This window comes from Haematobia irritans, chromosome 1 (assembly GCF_050003625.1).
Source record: "Haematobia irritans isolate KBUSLIRL chromosome 1, ASM5000362v1, whole genome shotgun sequence".
Classification (NCBI taxonomy): domain Eukaryota; kingdom Metazoa; phylum Arthropoda; class Insecta; order Diptera; family Muscidae; genus Haematobia; species Haematobia irritans.
The window spans coordinates 136,025,521-136,048,244 of record NC_134397.1 but is presented as its reverse complement, the minus strand read 5'-3'; the positions used below and the strand labels follow the sequence as shown (position 1 = coordinate 136,048,244).

Sequence of the window (22,724 nt, the reverse complement as noted above, 5' to 3'; positions counted from 1 at the left end):
TCAAATCGATTTTTTGAGTGACCAAATTGTGCAATTGGAAAGTAGGTCCTCAAATATGTGTGCTAAATATGGAGTGTATCAGTCTATGTTTTGGTATATTCCCCGTATAGACCCATCTCCGCCTTGGTGCTAGATTTCTGTTGGTGTCTGCCTAAGGTTTCGTCTTTAGGACATTTTTTCGATAATAACCGGTATTTATTTTGACCCTAAGGTCGATTGATACGTACTGGGAGCGAATTATAACAACCTAAAACTGATTGCAATAAATGTCTGAGTTATTTTGAACCATTTTGGTGAAGCTCCTTCAAGAAATTATCGACACTTAGGTATTTTTTTTTAATGCGAACCTTACTCTCCAACATACCCCAGACACAGAAGTACAAAGCATTGAGATCCCAAGAATTTAGTGGCCATATTGCGGGAGAAATGGAACGGCCATTTCAATCCATTCTTAATTGATGCGCGCAGCATGCGATGGTGTTAGAGTTATGTTGGAATTTCCATGGTGTCTGCCCAAGGTTTCGTCTTTAGGACATTTTCCCGATAATAACTGGTATTTATTTTGACTCCCAGGTCAATTGATATGAATTGGGAGCGAATTATAGCAACCTAAAGTTGATTGCAATACATATCAGTCACACCCTTGTCCTACATATACATTGGTCTCCCGATTTTAGATGCGATGTTTGAGTTGCCTTTAGATCTCAAACAGAAATTGTTCTTATAAATCCAGAATCTGGTGTAAGGCGTGGAATTTTTAAATTTAACTTCGAGAACCGTAGCATTTTTTACGATTCCTTTGAGAGAGTACGTTTCTTTATTTCTCTCACACAGGAAACTTATTTAAACCACGCAACCTGTAGCTATGTTCATTACAAATCTCATGTTTATCTTTTAAGGAATAGGGTAATGGAAGGGACGCTTTCCCAAATTTGTTCTCGTGTCCTTTTAGCTGAAATTTTCTAGGAAATCAGAGGACCTAGGTTTATGTTTCAAACATTGGATTCCGCTTAAAGAGCTCCAAACACTGTTCTGAAACGGTCTTGTGGTTGATCTTATTGACCAGACCGAAACGAACCTTTTGTACTGGATATGTCCCATATGATCATTTGATCGTGATCAGTTGTCTTGCGAACCTTTAATACAGCCCCCCACAATTAACATTCTGCCAATACGATATCGGAGATTTTTGTTACGTTATCTGCCATGGTAGCCTGGACGGAACACTCGGCTTATCAAAATTCGAATTGCGATCACGTTTAAACTCGTTTTGCATTTCTACAACACTATAGTAAATTGTTGTAGAGGTCATCGTGGCGCAATGGATAGCATGCCCACCTTGCATACAAAGGTTCTTAAGTTCAATTTCAATTTCGACCAAACACTAACAATTTTTTAAGCAGTGGATTATCCCCTCTCAGTAATGCTGGTGATATTTCTGAGTGTTTCAAACTTCTCTAAATGGTTTCACCGTAATGTGAAACGCCATTCGGACTTGGCTATAAAAATGGGGGTCCCTTGTCATTGAGCTAAGCATGGAATGGGGCAGCGCTCAGTGACAAAAAGAGATGTTCACCACTGTGCTATCCCAATGGTCTGAATAGTCTAAGTGAACCTGAAATAACGGGCTATCACTCTATTTATCCCAATCTAACCATCAGCGGTATAATCCAGTGCAATTGTTTCCAAACTTTCTACACACATGCAAAAAAATTAAATTTTTTGGTGTTTTAATGGCAATTTTAAAATTTGGATCACATTGAAACACACCACTGACCCAATGGTAACCATTTCTTTGCAACAGATCCATTTTGCCTAATTCACAATAACATAGACATTTTTCGAGAAGTTTCAAATAAAATCTTATTTGTAACTGTTTAGATTTTATTGAGGTTATCTTTAAGATCAGATTCATTTTCCACGTGGATAGCGAGGGAATACTTTTTTCACTTTCTCTCCCTTCCTCTCCCAGATCACCCATACACAAAATAATACCATTGACAGAAGTCAAATAGTTTTGCCCACAAAATAAATAACCTATGGGTGGAATATGAACACCTCACTATTGTTATTGAGAGGCGCCTAAAAGTCATTTCGGACAGTTGTTGCTCTTTTGAAACTGAACGGTCGGAACCAGGTAGATACATTGACATAAATGGGTACCTGTAATTTACCGTTTCTTCTTCTATGACAATAGATAGCATAGATATTTATTTCTGAGGATCCTTAAGTAAAGACAGTGTTTCAAAACAGAACTGCCGTGCGTTTTTAATTTGAAGAAACATTTTGGCTAAATGTTTAATGTACAACTGTTAAATTTGTACAACGTTTTCTATAAAATAAATTTTAGACAAAATTTTCTATAGCAATAAACTTTGGACAAAATAATCTATAGAAATAAACTTTTTACAAAATTTTCTATAGAAATAAAATGTTTCAAAAATATTCTATAAAAAGAAAATTTTGACAAAATTTTCTATAGAAATAATATTTTGATAAAATTTTCTATAGAAATTAAATTTTGACAAAATTTTCTATTAAAATAAAATTTTGACAAAATTTTCTATAAAAATAAAATTTTGACAAAATTTTTTATAAAAGTAAAATGTTGACTAAATTTTCTACAGAAATAAAATTTTGACAAAACTTTCTATAGAAATAACATTTAGAGAAAATTGTCTATAGAAATAAAATTTTGAGAAAATTGTCTATAGAAATAAAATTTTAAGAAAATTTTCTATAGAAACAAAAATCTTGAGAAAATTTTCCACAGAAATATAATTTTGACAAATTTTTCTATAGGAATAAAATTTTGACAAATTTTTCTATAGAAATAAAAATTTGGCAAAATTTTTTATACGAATGAAATTTTGACAAAATTTTCTATAGAAATACAATTTTGACAAAATTTTCTATAGAACTAAAATTTTGACAAAATTTTCTATAGAAATAACATTTTAAGAAAATTTTCTATAGAAATAAAATTTTGACAAAAAATTACTATAGAAATAAAATGTTGCAAAAAGTTTCTATAGAAATAACATTTTGGAAAAAATCTATAGAAATAAAATTTTGACAAATTTTTCTATAGAAATAAAATTTTGACAAAATTTTCTATAGAAATAAAATTTTGATAAAATTTTCTATAGAAATAAAATTTTGACAAAATTTTCTATAGAAACAAAAATTTTGACAAAATTTTCTATAGAAATAAAATTTTGACAAAATTTTCTATAAAAATAAAATTTTGACAAAATTTTCTATAGAAATAAAATTTTGACAAAATTTTCTATAGAAATAAAATTTTGACAAAATTTTCTATAGAAATAAAATTTTGCCAAGAAATAAAAGTTTGCCAAAATTTTCTATTGAAATAACATTTTGATAAAATTTTCTAAGAAAGAAAATTTTGACAAAATTTTCTATAAAAATAAAATTTTGCAAAAATTATCTATAAAAATAAAATTTTGCCAAAATTTTATCTAAAAATAAAATTTTGACAAAATTTTCTATAGAAATAAAATTTTGACAAAATTTTCTATAGAAATAAAATTTTGACAAAATTTTCTATAGAAATAACATTTTGACAAAATTTTCTATAGAAATAAAATTTTTACAAAATTTTCTACAGAAATAAAATTTTTACAAAATTTTCTACAGAAATAAAATTTTGACAACATTTTCTATAGAAATAAAATTTTGCCAAAATTTTCTATAGAAATAACATTTTGACAAAATTTTCTAAGAAAGAAAATTTTGACAAAATTTTCTATAAAAATAAAATTTTGCAAAAATTTTCTATAAGAATAAAATTTTCTATAGAAATAAAATTTTGACAAAATTTTCTATAGAAAAAAAAATTTTGACAAAATTTTCTATAGAAATAAAATTTTGCCAAGATTGTCTATAGAAATAAAATTTTGACAAAATTTTCTATTGAAATAAAATTTTGAGAAATTTTTCTATAGAAACAAAAATTTTGAGAAAATTTCCTATAGAAATAAAATTTTGACAAAATTTTCTATAGAAATAAAATTTTGACAAAATTTTCTATAGAAATAAAATTTTGACAAAATTTTCTATAGAAATAAAATTTTGACAAAATTTTCTATAGAAATAAAATTTTGACAAAATTTTCTATAGAAATAAAATTTTTACAAAATTTTTTACAGAAATAAAATTTTGACAACATTTTCTATAGAAATAGAAGTTTGCCAAAATTTTCTATTGAAATAACATTTTGACAAAATTTTCTAAGAAAGAAAATCTTGACAAAATTTTCTATAAAAATAAAATTTTGCAAAAATTTTCTATAAAAATAAAATGTTGCCAAAATTTTATCTAAAATAAAATTTTGACAAAATTTTCTATAGAAATAAAATTTTGACAAAATTTTCTATAGAAATAACATTTTGACAAAATTTTCTATAGAAATAAAATTTTTACAAAATTTTCTACAGAAATAAAATTTTGACAACATTTTCTATAGAAATAAAATTTTGCCAAAATTTTCTATAGAAATAACATTTTGACAAAATTTTCTAAGGAAGAAAATTTTGACAAAATTTTCTATAAAAATAAAATTTTGCAAAAATTTTCTATAAGAATAAAATTTTCTATAGAAATAAAATTTTGACAAAATTTTCTATAGAAATAAAATTTTGACAAAATTTTCTATAGAAATAAAATTTTGACAAAATTTTCTTTAGAAATAAAATTTTGCCAAGATTGTCTATAGAAATAAAAGTTTGCCAAAATTTTCTATTGAAATAACATTTTGATAAAATTTTCTAAGAAAGAAAATTTTGACAAAATTTTCTATAAAAATAAAATTTTGCCAAAATTTTATCTAAAAATAAAATTTTGACAAAATTTTCTATAGAAATAAAATTTTGACAAAATTTTCTATAGAAATAACATTTTGACAAAATTTTCTATAGAAATAAAATTTTTACAAAATTTTCTACAGAAATAAAATTTTGACAACATTTTCTATAGAAATAAAATTTTGCCAAAATTTTCTATAGAAATAACATTTTGACAAAATTTTCTAAGAAAGAAAATTTTGACAAAATTTTCTATAAAAATAAAATTTTGCAAAAATTTTCTATAGAAATAAAATTTTGACAAAACTTTCTATAGAAAAAAAATTTGACAAAATTTTCTATAGAAATAAAATTTTGCCAAGATTGTCTATAGAAATAAAATTTTGACAACATTTTCTATTGAAATAAAATTTTGATAAAATTTTCTATAGAAATAAATTTTTGACAAAATTTTCTATAGAAATAAAATTTTGACAAAAAATGTCAATAAAAATAAAATGTTGCAAAAAAATTCATATAGAAATAAAGTTTTGCAAAAAAAAATTAAAGAAATAAAAATTGTGACATAATTTTCAATAGAAATAAAATTTTGCAAAAAAATGTCTATAGAAATAAAATTTTGAAAAAAAAATCTATAGAAATTAAATTTTGACAAGATGTTTAAATCTTATTAGCGTAGAATTTTTACCAAATATTTTTGGTTTATGTTATACAACATTGTTGTTTCACGACCAAATGGCGTAATTTCTAAGACTTGTTAAAAAGAACTTCATCGTAAACGAAGAAAAAAAAAAACCTGGACATTTTGCGAAACATATTCCATCTTGGTTTTGCTGGGTCGTAGCCCTTATATTAATATTAAAGGTATAACCTCATATTTACACATTTCATCTCCATGCCTTTCCAAATGAATATTGATTTATATTTCTTCAATAGTTGAGTATTTTTTCCTATATAACCAATAAGATGTAATGAAAAACAATAGTTTCTCCCTTTACTAATACGTTGGTGGTCCCAGATTTAACACAATAACCCAAACTTATATCGCCCTTGTCAAGGAATTATTGTACATCTAAGTGTTATGCGTGCGATATCAATTTCTCGATAAACGATTTCAATCAAAACAATAAGGCTACTAAATATGAAATTCTTAACAAGGGTGTTAATGTAATCGTAAACCCTATTAAGCCACCATATATTCATACAATTATTCTTCTCGAGAATAGGGTCTGCTTTCATTCGAATAGATTTTCAATGGCAATTGAATTGTTTTCAATATAGAGATATAAGGGTTAAACGAAGTTCAAATAATACTCACAAGCGTTTAAATTCAATTATCGTAACAGAATCGTAACGAACACAAAAGGGTGGTGATATGATTCTCATATGGCGCAGTGTGTTTCAGCACAATCATAACACAATCATGTTAACCAAAGATTGTTGGGTGATGTTAAACATTTTAATGTTCTATAACAAATCAATGCGATTCATTATTTAAACTTGATTGACCTTCTCTGGTAACGGCAATCCCAGCAATCATCATAGTTTTGTTGAAAAATCTTCGAAGGAGAAAGATTGATGAAGCGTTGAGTTGTCTGCAATGCAATGTGCGGGTGGTGTCATGACCCTTTCTCTTATTGGTGGTGATATTACACTAGGCAACAGGAAATTTATTTTGAGTATTTTCCATAGAAATAAAATTTTCAGAAAATTTTCTGTTCAATATGTTCTTCCAAAAAATACAATTTGTATAGAAATAAAAGATTGATAAAGTTTCAATAGAAATAAAATTTTCTATAGTAATAAAATATTAACAAAATTTTCCATAGAAATAAAATTTTGCAAAATATTTTTATAGATATAAAATTTTTCAAAAATTTTCTATAATCGTAGATATAAACTTTTCAGAAAAAATATAGAAATAAATTGTTTAGAAAAATAATAATAAGAAATAATATTTTTCCTAAATTTTCTATAGAAATAAATTTTGAGAACATTTTCTATACACATAACTTTTGAGAAAATAAAATGTTTAGGAATTTTTATAGAAATACAATTTTTAGGAAAATTTTTCTATAGAAATGAATTTTTTTAAGAAAATTTTCTATAGAAATCAAATTTTTAGGAAACCTTTCTATAAAAATAAAATTTTTAGAAAAATTTTTCCATAGATATACAATTTTTAGGATAAAAAAATAAAATTTTTAATAAATTTTCCTATAGAAATAAAATTTGTAGGAAATTTTTCAATAGAAATAAAATTTTTAGGAAAATTTGTCTATAGAAATACAATTTCTAGGAAAATTTTCATTTTAGAAACATAATAATAAGAAATAATATTTTTCGTAAATTTTCTTTAGAAATAAGTTTTTAGAACATTTTCTATATAAATAACTTTTGAGAAAATAAAATTTTTAGGAATCTTTATAGAAATACAATTTGTAGGAAAATTTTTCTATAGAAATGAAATTTTAGGAAACCTTTCTATAGAAATAAAATTTTTAGGAAAATTTTTCTATAGATATACAATTTTTAGGAATTTTTATAGAAATAAAGTCTTTAGGAAAATTTCTTATAGAAATAACATTTTTAGGAAAATTTCCTTAAAAATAAAATTTTTAATAAATTTTCCTATAGAATTTTCTATAGAAATAAAATTTTTAGGAAATTTTTCAATAGAAATAAAATTTTTAGGAAAATTTGTTTATAGAAATACAATTTCTAGGAATTTTTTCTAAAATTTTCTTTTTAGAAACATAATAATTAGAAATAAAATTTTTCTTAAAATTTCTATAGAAATAAATTTTGAGAACATTTTCTATACACATAACTTTTGAGAAAATAAACTTTTTAGGAATCTTTATAGAAATACAATTTGTAGGAAAATTTTTCTATAGAAATGAAATTTTTAGGAAAATTTTCTATAGAAATAAAATTTTTAGGAAACCTTTCTATAGAAATAAAATTTTTAGGAAAATTTTTCTATAGATATACAATTTTTAAAAATTTTTATAGAAATAAAATCTTTAGGAAAATTTTCTTTAAAATAAGATTTTTAATAAATTTTCCTATAAAATTTTCTATAGACATAAAATTTTTAGGCAAAAATTCTATCGAAATAAAATTTTTAGGAAATTTTTCAATAGAAATAACATTTTTAATAAATTTTCCTATAGAATTTTCTATAGAAATAAAAATTTTTAGGAAAAAATTCTATAAAAAAAAATTTAGGAAATTTTTTAATAGAAATAAAATTTTTAGGAAAATTTGTCTATAGCAATACAATTTCTAGGAAAATTTTTCTATAGACATAAAATTTTTAGAAAATTTTTCTATAGAAATTTTTTTTAGGAATTCTTATAGAAATACAATTTTTAGAAAAATTTTCGATAGAAAAAAATTAAGAAAATTTTTCTATAGAAATAAAATTTTTAGGAAAATTTTCTATAGAAATTAAATGTTTAGGAAAATTTTCTTTAGAAATAAAATTTTTAGAAAAGTTTGTATAGAAATAAATTTTTTAGGAATTGTTTGCTATAGAAATGCAATTTTCAGGAATTTTTTCTATAGAAATAAAATTGTAAAATTTCTATAGAAAAAAAATTATCGTATTTTTATTGAAATAAAATAGTTAGGAAAATTTTCTATAAAAATCATTTTTTATCGTATTTTTATTTAAATAAATATTTTATGAAACATTTCTATAGAAATAAAATTTTTAGGAATTTTTTTCTATAAAAATAAGTTTTTTTAGAAATAAAATTTTTAGGAAAGTGTTCTATAGAAATAAAATTTTTAGAAACATTTTCTTTAGAAAAAAATTTAGGATTTTTTTTTGTAAAATGGTTGCAAAATACAATTTTTATTGTATTTTTATTGAAATAAAATATTTAGGATTTTTTTAAAATAATTTTTTTATCGTATCAATAAAAATTGAAAGAAAATTTTAAGAAAACAATTCTATGAAAAAAATGTTTAGGAAATTTTTTATAGAAACAAAATTCTTAGGAATTTTTTCTATAGAAATCAATTTTTTTGTAAAATGTTCTATAGAAATACAATTTTTATCGTATTTTTATTGAAATAAAATAGTTAGGAAAATTTTCTATAAAAATAAATTTTTTATCGTAATTTTCTATAGAAATAAAATTTTTATCGTATTTTTATTTAAATAACATTTTTATGAAAAATTTCTATAAAAATAAAATTGTTAGGAAAATTTTTTATAGAAATACAATGTTTAGGAAAAATTTTTATAGGAATAAAATTGTTAGAAAAATTTTCTACAATTTTTGGGAAATTTTTTTAATGAAGCAAAATGTTCCAAATATTTGCTATAGAAAAACAAATTCCGAAAATTGTTTCTAAAAAATTGTTCGCAACATTTTCTATGGAGTTAAAATTTTCCAAAAGCTTCTTATAGATATACAATTTCTATAAGAAATAAAGTAGAAAAAACAATTTGAAACAAATTTCTATGAAAAAAAAATTTAGGAAATTTTTTATAGAAATAAAATTTTTAGGAATTTATTTTATCTATAGAATTATTTTTTTTTGTAAAATTTTCTATAGACGTACAATTTTTATCGTATTTTTATTGAAATAAAATATTTAGGAAATTTTTTTTATAAAAATAAAATTTTTATCGTATTTTTATTGAAATAAAATATTTAGGAAAATTTTCTATCGTATTTTTATTTAAATAACATTTTTATGAAAAATTTCTATAGAAATAAAATTGTTAGGAAAAATATGTATAGGAATACAAATTTTAGAATAAAAATTTTATAGGAATACAATTTTTAGGAAAATTTTTTTAATGAAATAAATTTGTTAGGAAAAATTTGTATAGAAATACAATTTTTAGGAGAAATTTTTATAGGAATAAAATTCTTAGGAAAATTTTCTAAAATTTTTTTAATAAAGCAAAATGTTCCAAATATTTGCTATAGAAAAACAAATTCCGAAAATTGTTTCTAAAAAATTGTTCGCAACATTTTCTATGGAGTTAAAATTTTGCAAAAGCTTCTTATAGATATACAATTTCTATAAGAAATAAATTAGGAAAAACAATTTGAAAGAAATTTCTATGAAAAAACAAAAATTTAGGAAATTTTTTATGGAAATAAAATTTTTAGGAATTTTTTCTATAGAAATCAATTTTTTGTAAAATGTTTTATAGAAATAAAATTTTTATCGTATTTTTAATGAAATAAAATATTGAGGAAAATTTTCTATAAAAATAAAATTTTCTATAAAAATAAAATTTTTATCGTATTTTATATTGAAATAAAATATATAGGAAAATTTTCTATAAAAATAAAATTTTTATCGTATTTTTATATAAATAAAATTTTTATGAAAATTTTCTATAGAAATAAAATTGTTAGGAAAAATGTGTATAGAAATACAATTTTTAGGAAAAATTTTTTTAGGAACACAATTTTTAAGAAAATGTTCTACAATTTTTAGGAAAATTTTTTTAATGTAGCAAAATTTTCCAAATATTTGCTATAGAAAAACAAATTCCGAAAATTGTTTATAAAAAATTGTTCGCAACATTTTCTATGGAGTTAAATTTTTGCAAAATCCTGTTGCAGATATAAAATTTCCATAAGAAATAAATTAGAAAAAAAAATCGAAACAAATTTCTATGAAAAAAAAATTAGGACATTTTTTATAGAAATAAAATTTTTAGGAATTTTATCTATAGAAATAATTTTTTTTGTAAAATTTTCTATAGACGTACAATTTGTATCGTATTTTTATTGAAATAAAATATTTAGGAAAATTTTTATCGTATTTTTATTGAAATAGAATATTTAGGAAAATTTTCTATCGTATTTTTATTTAAATAACATTTTTATGAAAAATTTCTATATAAATAAAATTGTTCCTAAAAATTGTAAAGAAATACAATTTTTAGGAAAAGTTTTTATAGGAATAAAATTCTTAGGAAAATTTTCTACAATTTTTAGGAAATTTTTTTTAATGAAATAAATTTGTTAGGAAAAATTTGTATAGAAATACAATGTTTAGGAAAAATTTTTATAGGAATAAAATTCTTAGGAAAATTTTCTACAATTTTTGGGAAAATGTTTTCAATGAAGCAAAATGTTCCAAATATTTGCTATAGAAAAACAAATTCCGAAATTTGTTTCTAAAAATTGTTCGCAACATTTTCTATGGAGTTAAAATTTTGCAAAAGCTTCTTATAGATATACAATTTCTGTAAGAAATAAATTAGAAAAAACAAATTTCTATGAAAAAAAAAAGTTTAGGAAATTTTTTATAGAAATAAAATTTTTAGGAATTTTATCTATAGAAATAAATTTTTGTTGTAAAATTTTCTATACACGTAAAATTTCTTATAAAAATGATTTTTTTATAGTATTTTTATTTAAATAACATTTTTATGAAAAATTTCTATAGAAATAAAATTGTTAGGAAAAATTTGTATAGAAATACAAATTTTAGGAAAGAATTTTTATAGGAATACAATTTTTAGGAAAATTTTCTACAATTTTTAGGAAAATTGTTTTAATGAAGCAAAATTTTCCAAATATTTGCTATAGAAAAACAAATTCCGAAAATTGTTTTTAAAAAATTGTTCGCGAAACTTTCTATGGAGTTAAAATTTTGCAAAATCTTCTTATAGATATACAATTTCTATAAGAAATAAATTAAAAAAAAATTGGATTGGTGAATTTTTCTGTAGTCTAGTGTTAATACTTTCATATACTTAACATCGCCATTTATTTCAATTACTTACTACAGCAATAAAATCAAAGAATATAGGCTTGTGGTCTGTATGATCTATTTTCCTACTTGAATGGTTTGTGGGTGCTTTCTTTCAAATGCAAGTAAACAAGTGCTGAGTTATAACACGCTTTGTGTTCTTAAGGAAGGGCGGGAAACTCGTGCCCTTTCAAAAAGGGTGATGTTGTGAAGAGCTTGTGTCATAGTAAAGAACTTTCTTTCCCTAGAACGACACATCATTTGAAGTGTGCGGGCCGTCCTTGTGTTGATTTTAATTGAGCCATCAGAGAACAAATAGAAAGGGGGCCTTTAGATGTAGATCAAAAATATCATAAATTTTATGATAATAAAATTGTGATTTAATGGGAGGCGCTATATGTTTAGTTAAGGCAATAGGAAATATGTTTCCACGCTAGGGTCATGGTTAATCAAATATTTGAATGCTTTATTATAACAACCGTTTTGTGATGAATTTTATTTGTTTTAGATTTGTTTTTGTTTTTTTTTTTTTTTTGGTAAGGGGGTCTTTGACCCGTCCCCAAGTTATATAGCATACACACCTGTTCTAAATTAAACACTTAGTACCATATCTGGAAAAAAACTTTTGTGAATGTGTGAGTGTGTGTTATACTAAAACAAATGTTTAAATAATATTTTTGTTTTGTCTATTAAAGCGAATCAAACTAACGCAATGATTTTCCAGCTGTTTTATAAAAACTTTCAAAACAATTTAAATTTAACAAAGTTTTAAAAGTGTATAATATACAAATATATTTTAAGAAAATAAAACAAAATAAATATTTAAAACAAATAAGAAAATATATTTTTGAAATAAGAAAATAACAGTTCTTAAAAAAAAACGAAACAAAAAAATAATAAAAAAATAAAATTAAAATGACTAATGAATGGATTGATTGGTCGGATAGTCGTTTACGTGTCCCCTTACATGTGGGCGGTTATCCTTCGCCACATTCCTATTATGTGGCCAGTGAATCGACAAGCCGTAATACTGCTAGTGGCTCCACCTCTGGTGCCATTATTAGCAAAACATGTGGTGGAGGTGCTATAACCAGTAGCAGTCTCTCATGTTTCACATCACATAAATTTCATCTAAAAGCGAAAAAACTTCAACAATTATATACCACTAATGGTCGATTAAAAGGTAATTTTCCATATAGCAATTATTATTGTCTAACTCAATAAAACATATGACATATACCAATAAATTAATCTATTATTAATGTTTAATATAGAATGGAAAATTGTGCAACCAAGTAAAGTGTCAGGTTGCTATGAAAGCGAAAATAAATATAATTTTCGATATGTTTGTGTAGCAAGAGTAAAAACAAGAATTTGTTCTTTTATATATATTATTTATATTAATTACCTTAAATACAAATAAATTAATAAAAATGAGATTTAAATGTTCTTGAATTAAAATTAAGTAAAATCATTAAATTGAAATAAATCTATTCTTATAGAACTTAACTTAATTTTACTTAAGGCGATTGATTGAATTAGTTTTTTTTTATCAAAATTTTAATTTTAATTTTGCAAAAAAAATCGTATTTGTGTGTATGGCTGTTTTTTATGTTCTTCTTTTTATTATTGTGTTAAATTTTGTAGCTGTTTTATTAGTTTTTAGTCATGCACTTTAATAAAATAAATGAAATGATTTATATATATAATTAAAAAAATATATTAATTTACATCAATTTAGCATAATCTTTTTTTAAAATTATATAATATTGGGTAACCGTAAAAATCTTTTCTTAGGTTAGGTTAGGTTAGGTGTCGTTGGAGTCGTTTGTCTATGGTACCACCAATCACATCTACATTATCTCCATTTCATTTTGTTACCCTCCGTTCACGATTTTGGAACGTAATTTTTTCTATTAGTATGGGTAGCACAAAAATTTCACCGAATTAATATCCTAATACAATTCTGACAAAAATTTTTATAGCAATTAAATTTTGACAAACATTTTTATAGAAATAAAATTTGGACAAAAATTTTTATAGAAATAAAATTTTTAAAAAATTTGATGTAGAAATAAAATCTTGACAAAATTTTCCATAATAAAGAAATTTTAACAAAATTTTCTATAAAAAAGAAATTTTGAAAAATTTTCTATAGAAATAAAATTTTGATCAAATTTTCTATAGAAATAAAATTTTAACAACATTTTCTAAAGAAATAAAATTTTGACAAAATTGACTATAAAAATAAAATTTTGAAAAAATTTTCTATAGAAATAAAATTTTGAAAAATTTTCTATAGAAATAAAATTTTGATAAAATTTTCTATAGAAAAAAAATTTTGACAAATTTTTTTACAGAAATAAAATTTTTACCAAAATAGAAATAAAATTTTGACAAAATTGACTATAAAAATAAAATTTTGTACAAATTTTCTATGGAAATAAAATTTTGACCAAATTTTCTAGAAAAAAAAATTGATAAAATTTTCGATAGAAATAAAGTTTTGATAAAATTTTCTATAAAAATAAATTATTGACAAAATTTTCGATAGAAATAAAAATTTGAGAACATTTTCTATAGAAATAAAATTTCTGGAAAATTTTCTATAAAAATAAAATTTGGACAAAATTTTCTACAAAATAAAAATTTCTAAAGAAATAAAATTTTCACAAAATTTGATGTAGAATTAAATTTTGAAAACATTTTCTGTAGAAATTAAAAAAAAAAAATATTTGATGCAGAAATAAAATTTTGACAAAATTTTCTATAGAGATAAAATTTTGTATAGGAATGAAATAATTAAAAAATTCTCTATAGAACTAAAATTTTGAAAAATTTTTCGATAGAAATAAATTTTTTTACAAAATATTCGATAGAAATAAAATTTCGACACAATTTGCCATAGAAATAAAATTTTGACAAAATTGTTTTGTAGAAATAAAATTTTGACAAAATCATATTTTGACAAAATTGACTATAAAAATAAAATTTTGACAAAATAGACTATAAAAATATAATTTTGACAAAATTTTCTATAGAAATAAAATTTTGACATGATTTTCCATAGAAATGAAAATTTTAACAAAATTTATTACAGAAATAAAATTTTGACCAAAATAGAAATAAAATTTTGACAAAATAGACTATAAAAATAAAATTTTGTACAAATTTTCTATGGAAATAAAATTTTGACCAAATTTTCTAGAGAAAAAAATTTTGATAAAATTTTCAATAGAAATAAAGTTTTGATGAAATTTTCGATAGAAATAAAAATTTGAGGACATTTTCTATAGAAATAAAATTTTTGAAAAATTTTCTATAGAAATAAAATTTTGACAAAATTTTCTACAAAATAAAAAAATTTCTAAAGAAATAAAATTGTCACAAAATTTGATGTAGAATTAAATTTTGAAAAAATTTTCTGTAGAAATAAAAAAAACATTTGATGTAGAAATAAAATTTTGTATAGGAATGAAATAATTAAAAAATTCTCTATAGAACTAAAATTTTGAAAAATTTTTCTATAGAAATAATTTTTTTACAAAATATTCGATAGAAATAAAATTTCGACACAATTTTCTACAGAAATAAAATTTTGACAAAATTTTCTATAGAAATAAAATTTTGACAAAATCATATTTTAACAAAATTGACTATAAAAATAAAATGTTGACAAAATAGACTATAAAAATAAAATTTTGATAAAATTTTCTATAGAAATAAAATATTGGCAACATTTTGAATAGGTAAAATGTTTACAATTTTTTCTATAGAACTAAAATTTAAAAAAAAATCTATAGAAATAAAATTTTGAAAATTAGAAACATTTTCTATAGAAATTAAATTTTGACAAAATTTACTACAAAAATAAAATTTTGAAAAAAAAAATTCTATAGAAATAAAATTTTGATAAAATCTTCTATAGAAAAAAAATTTTGACATAATTTTCCATAGAAATAAAATTTGAGAACATTTTCTATAGAAATAAAATTTTGACAAAATTTTCTACAAAAATAAAATTTTTATAAAATTTTCTACAAAATAAAAATTTCTAAAGAAATAAAATTTTCACAAAATTTGATGTAGAATTAAATTTTGAAAACATTTTCTATAGAAAAAAAAACATTTGATGCAGAAATAAAATTTTGACAAAATTTTCTATAGAAATAAAATTTTGTATAGGAATGAAATAATTAAAAAATTCTCTATAGAACTAAAATTTTGAAAAAAATTTCTATAGAAATAAAATTTTGAAAAATTTTTCGATAGAAATAAATTTTTTTACAAAATATTCGATAGAAATAAAATTTCGACACAATTTGCCATAGAAATGGAATTTTGACAAAATTGTTTTGTAGAAATAAAATTTTGACAAAATCATAGTTTGACAAAATAGACTATAAAAGTAAAATTTTGACAAAATTTTCTATAGAAATAAAATATTGACAAAATTTTGTATAGGAATAAAATGTTTACAATATTTTCTAAAGAACTCAAATTTTGAAAAAAAATCTATAGAAATAAACTTTTGAAAAATTTTTCGGTGGAAAAGAAGATTTTACCAAATTTTCGATAGAAATAACATTTTGATAGAATTTTTTATAGAAATAAATTGTTTTCGTTTTCTTTTGTTATTGTTGGTTTATTCTTCAATCATTATTGTTGTTTTTGATTTCAGCTTAAAACCATGCATTGACTAAACTACAAGTGTAGCTTAGTGAACCACACTTGAACCTTCCGAAAAAAGGTTTAAATTCGTTGACAAAATTTAAAGAAATAATATTAGAAATAAAAATTTTGCGTAGAAAACAATTTTCTATTGAAATGGAATTTTGACAAAATTTTCTACAGAAATACAATTTTTGCAAAATTTTCGATAGAAATGAAATTTTGACAAAATTTTCTATAGAAATAAATTATTGACAAAATTTTCGATAGAAAAAAAATTTGAGAACATTTTCAATAGAAATAAAATTTTTGCAAAACTTTCTATAGAAATAAAATTTTGACAAAATTTTCTACAAAAACAAAATTTAAATAAAATTTACTACAAAATATTTCTAAAGAAATAAAATTTTCACAAAATTTGATGTAGAATTTAATTTTGAAAAAATTTTCTGTAGAAATAAAAAAAAACATTTGATGTAGAAATAAAATTTTGGCAAAATTTTCTGTAGCAATAAATTCAATTTGTGACGAAGAAGTTTCGTCAAGAACCAGTGTTTATCGTTTTTATGGTAAATTCATACGATGTGTGGTAAATTCATAAGAAATAAAATTTCTAAAGAAATACAATTTTCACAAAATTTGATGTAGAATTGAATGTTGAAAAATTTTTCTGTAGAAATAAAAAAAACATTTGATGTAGAAATAAAATTTTGGCAAAATTTTCTGTAGCAATAAATTCAATTTTTGGCGAAAAGTTTCTTCAAGAACCAGTGTTTATCGTTGGTATGGTAATTTCATACGATGTCGTACTTCTTTCTACGACATCGTGATGAATCGTGTATTTACGCGTATGAGCCCATTAAACAGTAGTCACCTTTTCGACACCTGAAGAAGCGTTCAGAATGCATATTTTGTATATAAGAAAAAATACGGCCAGAAATAGGAGAAACTTTTTCGTATTCCCAATATCTTGACTAAAATAAATTCATTATAATATTAATTATACCCTTCACCACTACTGTGGTACAGGGTATAATAAGTTTGTGCATTTGTATGTAACGCCAAGAAGGAAAAGTCTGAGACACATCGTTTAGTATACCGATCGTCTTAGAATTAAATTCTGAGTCGATTTAGCGATGTCCGTCTGTCTGTCTGTCTGTCTGTCCGTCTGTCTGTCTGTTGATGTATTTTTGTGTGCAAAGTACAGCTCGCAGTTTTAGTCCGATTGTCCTAAAATTTTGTATAGGGTCCTGTTTCGGCTCAAAGACGATTCCTATTGATTTTGGTTCAGATTTAGATATAGCTGCCATATATATTTTTCACCGATCTGGTCATAATTGGCGTGTATATCAACCGATCTTCCTCAAATTCCGTACATCCGAATATTTTATGAGTATCGAAAAACTTGCAAAATATCATCCAAATCGGTTCAGATTTAGATATAGCTCCCATATATAGCTTTCGCCCGATTTACACTCCTTTGTCCACAGAGGCCAATTTTTTGCTCCGATTTACTTGAAATTTTGCACAGGGAGTAGAATTAGCATTATAGCTATGCGTGTCAAATTTGGTTGAAATCGGTTCAGACTTAGATATAGCTCCCATATATAGCTTTCGCCCGATTTACACTCCTTTGTCCACAGAGGCTAATTTTTTGCTCCGATTTAATTGAAATTTTGCACAGGGAGTAGAATTAGCATTGTTGCTATGCGTGCCAAATTAGGTTGAAATCGGTTCAGATTTAGATATAGCTTCCATATAAATATATGTTTTTCTGATTTCGACAAAAATGGTCAAAATACCAAAATTTTCCATGTAAAATCGCCACTGCTTAGTCGAAAAGTTGAAAAAAATGACTCTAATTTTCTTAAACTTCTAATAGATATATATCGAGCGATAAATCATAAATAAACTTTTGCGAAGTTTCCTTAAAATTGCCTCAGATTTAAATGTTTCCCATATTATTTTACTAACATTGTGTTCCACCCTAGTCCATTAGCCGACTTAAATTTTGAGTCTATAGATTTTGTAAAAGTCTATCAAATTCTGTCCAAATCGAGTGATATTTAAATGTATGTATTTGGGACAAACCTTTATATATAGCACCCAACACATTTGACAGATGTGATATGGTATCGAAAATTTAGATCTACAAAGTGGTGCAGGGTATAATATAGTCGGCCCCGCCCGACTTTGGACTTTCCTTACTTGTTTTAATATAAATGCGTTCAGTTTTGTTCTATTTATTTTTTCTTTATTCACCACAGATTTCTCCGTTTAATATATAAATTATTTAAAAGCTATCACGTTTTGTAGATATCATTATAAAATATATTGTTTTTGTTTTTTTGCAGATGTACCTAATCAAATACCTCCTCTCACTCCCGGTACAAACCGTAAGGTAGCTGAGGTGTTGAAAGCCTCCTTCGCTTCTTGGGAGAAGGAAGCTCAAAACAGTAATATTACCAAAGGTAAGTGTATCTAGTATTAGTTTTTGAAATTTTTGAAACAAATCAAAAAATTCTAAAAAAAGAAAAGGGACCACCGTGGTTCAATGGTTAGGATGCCCGTCTTTGCCCGCCAAACATAAGCTCTTGTATTCAACCTCAGTTTCGACCGAACACTAAAAAATTGTTCAGCGGTGGATAACCTCCTTTCAGTAAAACTCGTTTCAAAGTCTATCTAAGTGGTTTCACCGCAATGTGGAACACCGTTCGGACTCGGCTGCAAAAAGTAGGTCCCTTGTCATTGAGCTAACCATAGAATCGGGCAACACTCAGTGATATGAGAAAAGTTCACCACTGTGGTAGTACAATGGACTGAAAGTCTAAATGAGCCTGAAATATCGGACTGCCACCTAACCTAGGCTTTGGGTGGATTTTTCAATTTTTTGGGGGTGGTTACGAATTAAAGTCCTTTTCGCTCTAGGACGCTTAGTTTAGGAGATTGGGCAAAAGAAGTTTTTCATATAAAAATTTAAATTTTCTTAGGTTTTGGGTGGATTTTTCAATTTTTTGGGGGTGGTCACGAATTAAAGTCCTTTTCGCTCTAGGACGCTTAGTTTAGGAGATATGGGCAAAAGAAGTTTTTCATATAAAAATTTAAATTTTTTTACGTTTTGGGTGAATTTTTCACTTTTTTGGGGATGGTTACGAATTAAACTCCTTTTCGCTCTATGACGTTTAGTTTAGGACGTTTAGTGTAGGAAAATGAAATTACCCAGAAAATTATTAGTTTTTATTGAGCTAGTACACAGAAAAAAAAACTTAACAAAATTTTTTCCAATTAAAGTCTTAATTGAGTCTTAAAAAATATTCAATTAAAAATTTAATTGATTCAAAAAGTTTTTTTAATTGAAACAAAAATCAATCACAAACATTAATAGTATCAATTAATTTTTTAATTGGATCAATTAATTTTTGAATTGAATTTCAATTAAGTTTTTTTTTTAATTTCTGTGATTGAAGACATTTCATTTTAAAAAATTAATTGGATCAATTAATTTCGTGATTGAATCAGAAAAAAATGTTTTTGTGTATTTATTTACTCTAGCTCTGGCAACAAGATTTTTCTCCTTTTCCTCGACATTATGAAATATTTACATTTGTAAATAGCGCCAGAGCTAGGGTTAAATTTTTCATACATACAGTAGAAGACGTCAAGTTCAGTGTTGCCTGTATTGGGAATTTTCACCCAAATCGAGGATATTTTTTCGTGGATGGGGACGAAATTTTTGAGTTTGGGACTTGATGGGGCATTTCCACATATTTGGGGATTTTTGTAGGGAATTTTCGAAATCTGTTCAGTATAATAAATAAAATTTAGAATTATACTTATACAAATTATAAATGCGTAAAAAAGGGCTTGAAGAAAGAAGTTCAGAGAATCTTCAAAATAAAAATCGTTCCTTTTCTTTGTTTCACGTCATTTGTAATTTTCTATGTTATTTCCTAAGAAATTTTTACTATCGTGAAATTATTTCGTAAGGACTCGGGTAGAAGTGCTGCCCGCGCATCTGCGTTCATCGCTGATTTCAAAAATATATCCCATACATATAGAATAGAGTTCATAACGGCGCAACAACGCCTTTTATAATCGATCACCCAATATTATTTATTGACTCTTTAGAAGTGAGTTTCGATTCGAGCATTTAGAAGATGATTTGCATAAGATAAAAATTCGATGACTATTTCTACCCATAATTAATTCGGATGATATTTTGAGCACCCGTCTCCTATTTTTTTGTTGTCAAATCTTCATCTTATTGTAACTCACAAATTGATTTAACAGAAATTGCCTATTATTCCAATTTTAAAATTATTACGAATTTTCTACAGCAGAGTTTATGCCTTTACATTTTTTCAAACAACTTCACACAAAAAAAAAAAAAAATAAAAATTTCTGATTCAATCACGAAATTAATTAATTGATCCAATTAATTTTGTGATTGAAATGTCTTCAATCACGAAAATGATAGTATCAATCACAGTTTTAATTGTGCATAGAAAAAATTCTTCATTAAAAAATTAATTGATTTTATTAGCAAATTTCAATTAATTTTTTAATTAATTCAATTAAAAATTTAATTAATGTTGATTGCAAAACTCAATTAATTTTTATTATTAAAAAAGGTAACTATTTTCAATTACTTTCTGAATTGGCTTAGAATTTTTATTTCGATTAACAATTGATTGTTTGAAATACATTTTTAATTAAAAATTAAAAAAAAATGTTCATCTTTTTTATACCCTCCACCATAGGATGGGGGGTATATTAACTTTGTCATTCCGTTTGTAACACATCGAAATATTGATCTAAGACCCCATAAAGTATATATATTCTGGGTCGTGGTGAAATTCTGAGTCGATTTGAGCATGTCCGTCCGTCCGTCTGTTGAAATCACGCTAACTTCCGAACGAAACAAGCTATCGACTTGAAACTTGGCACAAGTAGTTGTTATTGATGTAGGTCGGATGGTACTGCAAATGGGACATATCGGTCCACTTTTACGTATAGCCCCCATATTAAAGGACCCCCAAATTTGGCTTGCGATTGCTCTAAGAGAAGCCAATTTCATCCGATCCGGCTGAAATTTGGTACATGGTGTTAATATATGGTCTCTAACAACCATGCACAAATTGGTCCACATCGGTCCATAATTATATATAACCCCATATAAACCGATCCCCAGATTTGGCTTGCGGAGCCTCTAAGAGAAGCAAATTTCATCCGATCTGGCTGAAATTTGGTACATAGTGTTAGTATATGGTCTCTAACAACCATGCAAAAATTGGTCCACATCGGTCCATAATTATATATAGCCCCCATATAAACCGATCCCCCGATTTGGCTTGCAGAGCCTCTAAGAGAAACAAATTTCATCCGATCCGGCTGAAATTTGGTACATGGTGTTAGTATATGGTCTCTAATAATCATGCAAAAATTGGTCCATATCGGTCCATAATTATATATAGCCCCCATATAAACCGATCACCAGATTTGACCTCCGGAGCTTCTTGGAAGACCAAAATTCATCTGATTCAGTTGAAATTTGGTACGTGATGTTAATATATGGCTTCAAACGCCCATGCAAAAATTGGTCGATATCGATCCATAATTATATATAGGTCCCATATAAACCGATCCCCAGATTTGACCTCCGGAGCCCCTTGGAAGAGCAAAATTCATCCGATTCGGTTGAAATTTGGTACGTGATGTTAGTATATGGTATCCAACAACCATGCAGGAATTGGTTCATATCGGTCCATAATTATATATAACCCCCATATAAACCGATCCCCAGATTTGACCGCCGGTGCCTTTTGGAGAAGCAAAATTCATCCGATCTGGTTGAAATTTGGTACGTGGTTGTAGTATATGATATTTAACAACCATGCCAAAAGTGGTCCATATCAGTCCATAATCATTTATAGCCCCCATATAAACCGATCCCGAGATTTGGTTTTGGAGCCTCTTGGAGGAGCAAATTTCATCCGAGTGAGTTGAAACTTGTGGATGACAGTCTTTCGTAGAAGTTTCTACGCAATCCATGGTGGAGGGTACATAAGATTCGGCCTGGCCGAACTTACGGCCGTATGTACTTGTTTTTACTGACATAGTCTTCCGAATTTGATTAAAAAGTTAATTTTATCAATTAATGCTTTAATTAAAAATTTTAAAATTTTCAATCATTGACTTAATTAGCTTAATGTTTCTATCTTGATCAAAAAGTTAATTGTATTAATTAATATATTAACTGGAAAAATTTTTAACCTCAATTAACTTTTTAATTGGAAATTTTTTGGTAATGTTTTTTTTTCTGTGTTGTCAGAACTATATTGGGGAATTTTAAATGAAATGGGGGATTTTTGGGGACGAAAGCGTCATATTTCGGGTACAAGTGGCCGGAAAACACTGGCAACATTGATCAAGGTTTATCGTAAATATATTAAGCTATATATGGTCCAAAAATTTCGTTTGGGAGGAAAA

The 22,724-nt window shown here is 24.6% G+C and overlaps 1 protein-coding gene across 2 annotated transcripts in view; it reads left to right on the top strand.

Moving 5' to 3' along the window:
* The window catches only part of pnt (ETS transcription factor pointed), a 594,656-nt gene that overhangs the window by 394,166 nt on the left and 177,766 nt on the right, over positions 1–22,724 (top strand). Inside the window, exons 1-2 of one of the 2 annotated variants that reach the window (XM_075291729.1) lie at positions 12,465–12,747; positions 18,590–18,706. In XM_075291729.1, the coding sequence (XP_075147844.1) occupies positions 12,480–12,747; positions 18,590–18,706 (385 nt within the window). In that variant the 5' untranslated portion in view covers positions 12,465–12,479. Of the gene's footprint in view, positions 1–12,464; positions 12,748–18,589; positions 18,707–22,724 lie in introns of those variants that run through there. The other variant, XM_075291727.1, reaches the window with a different exon arrangement.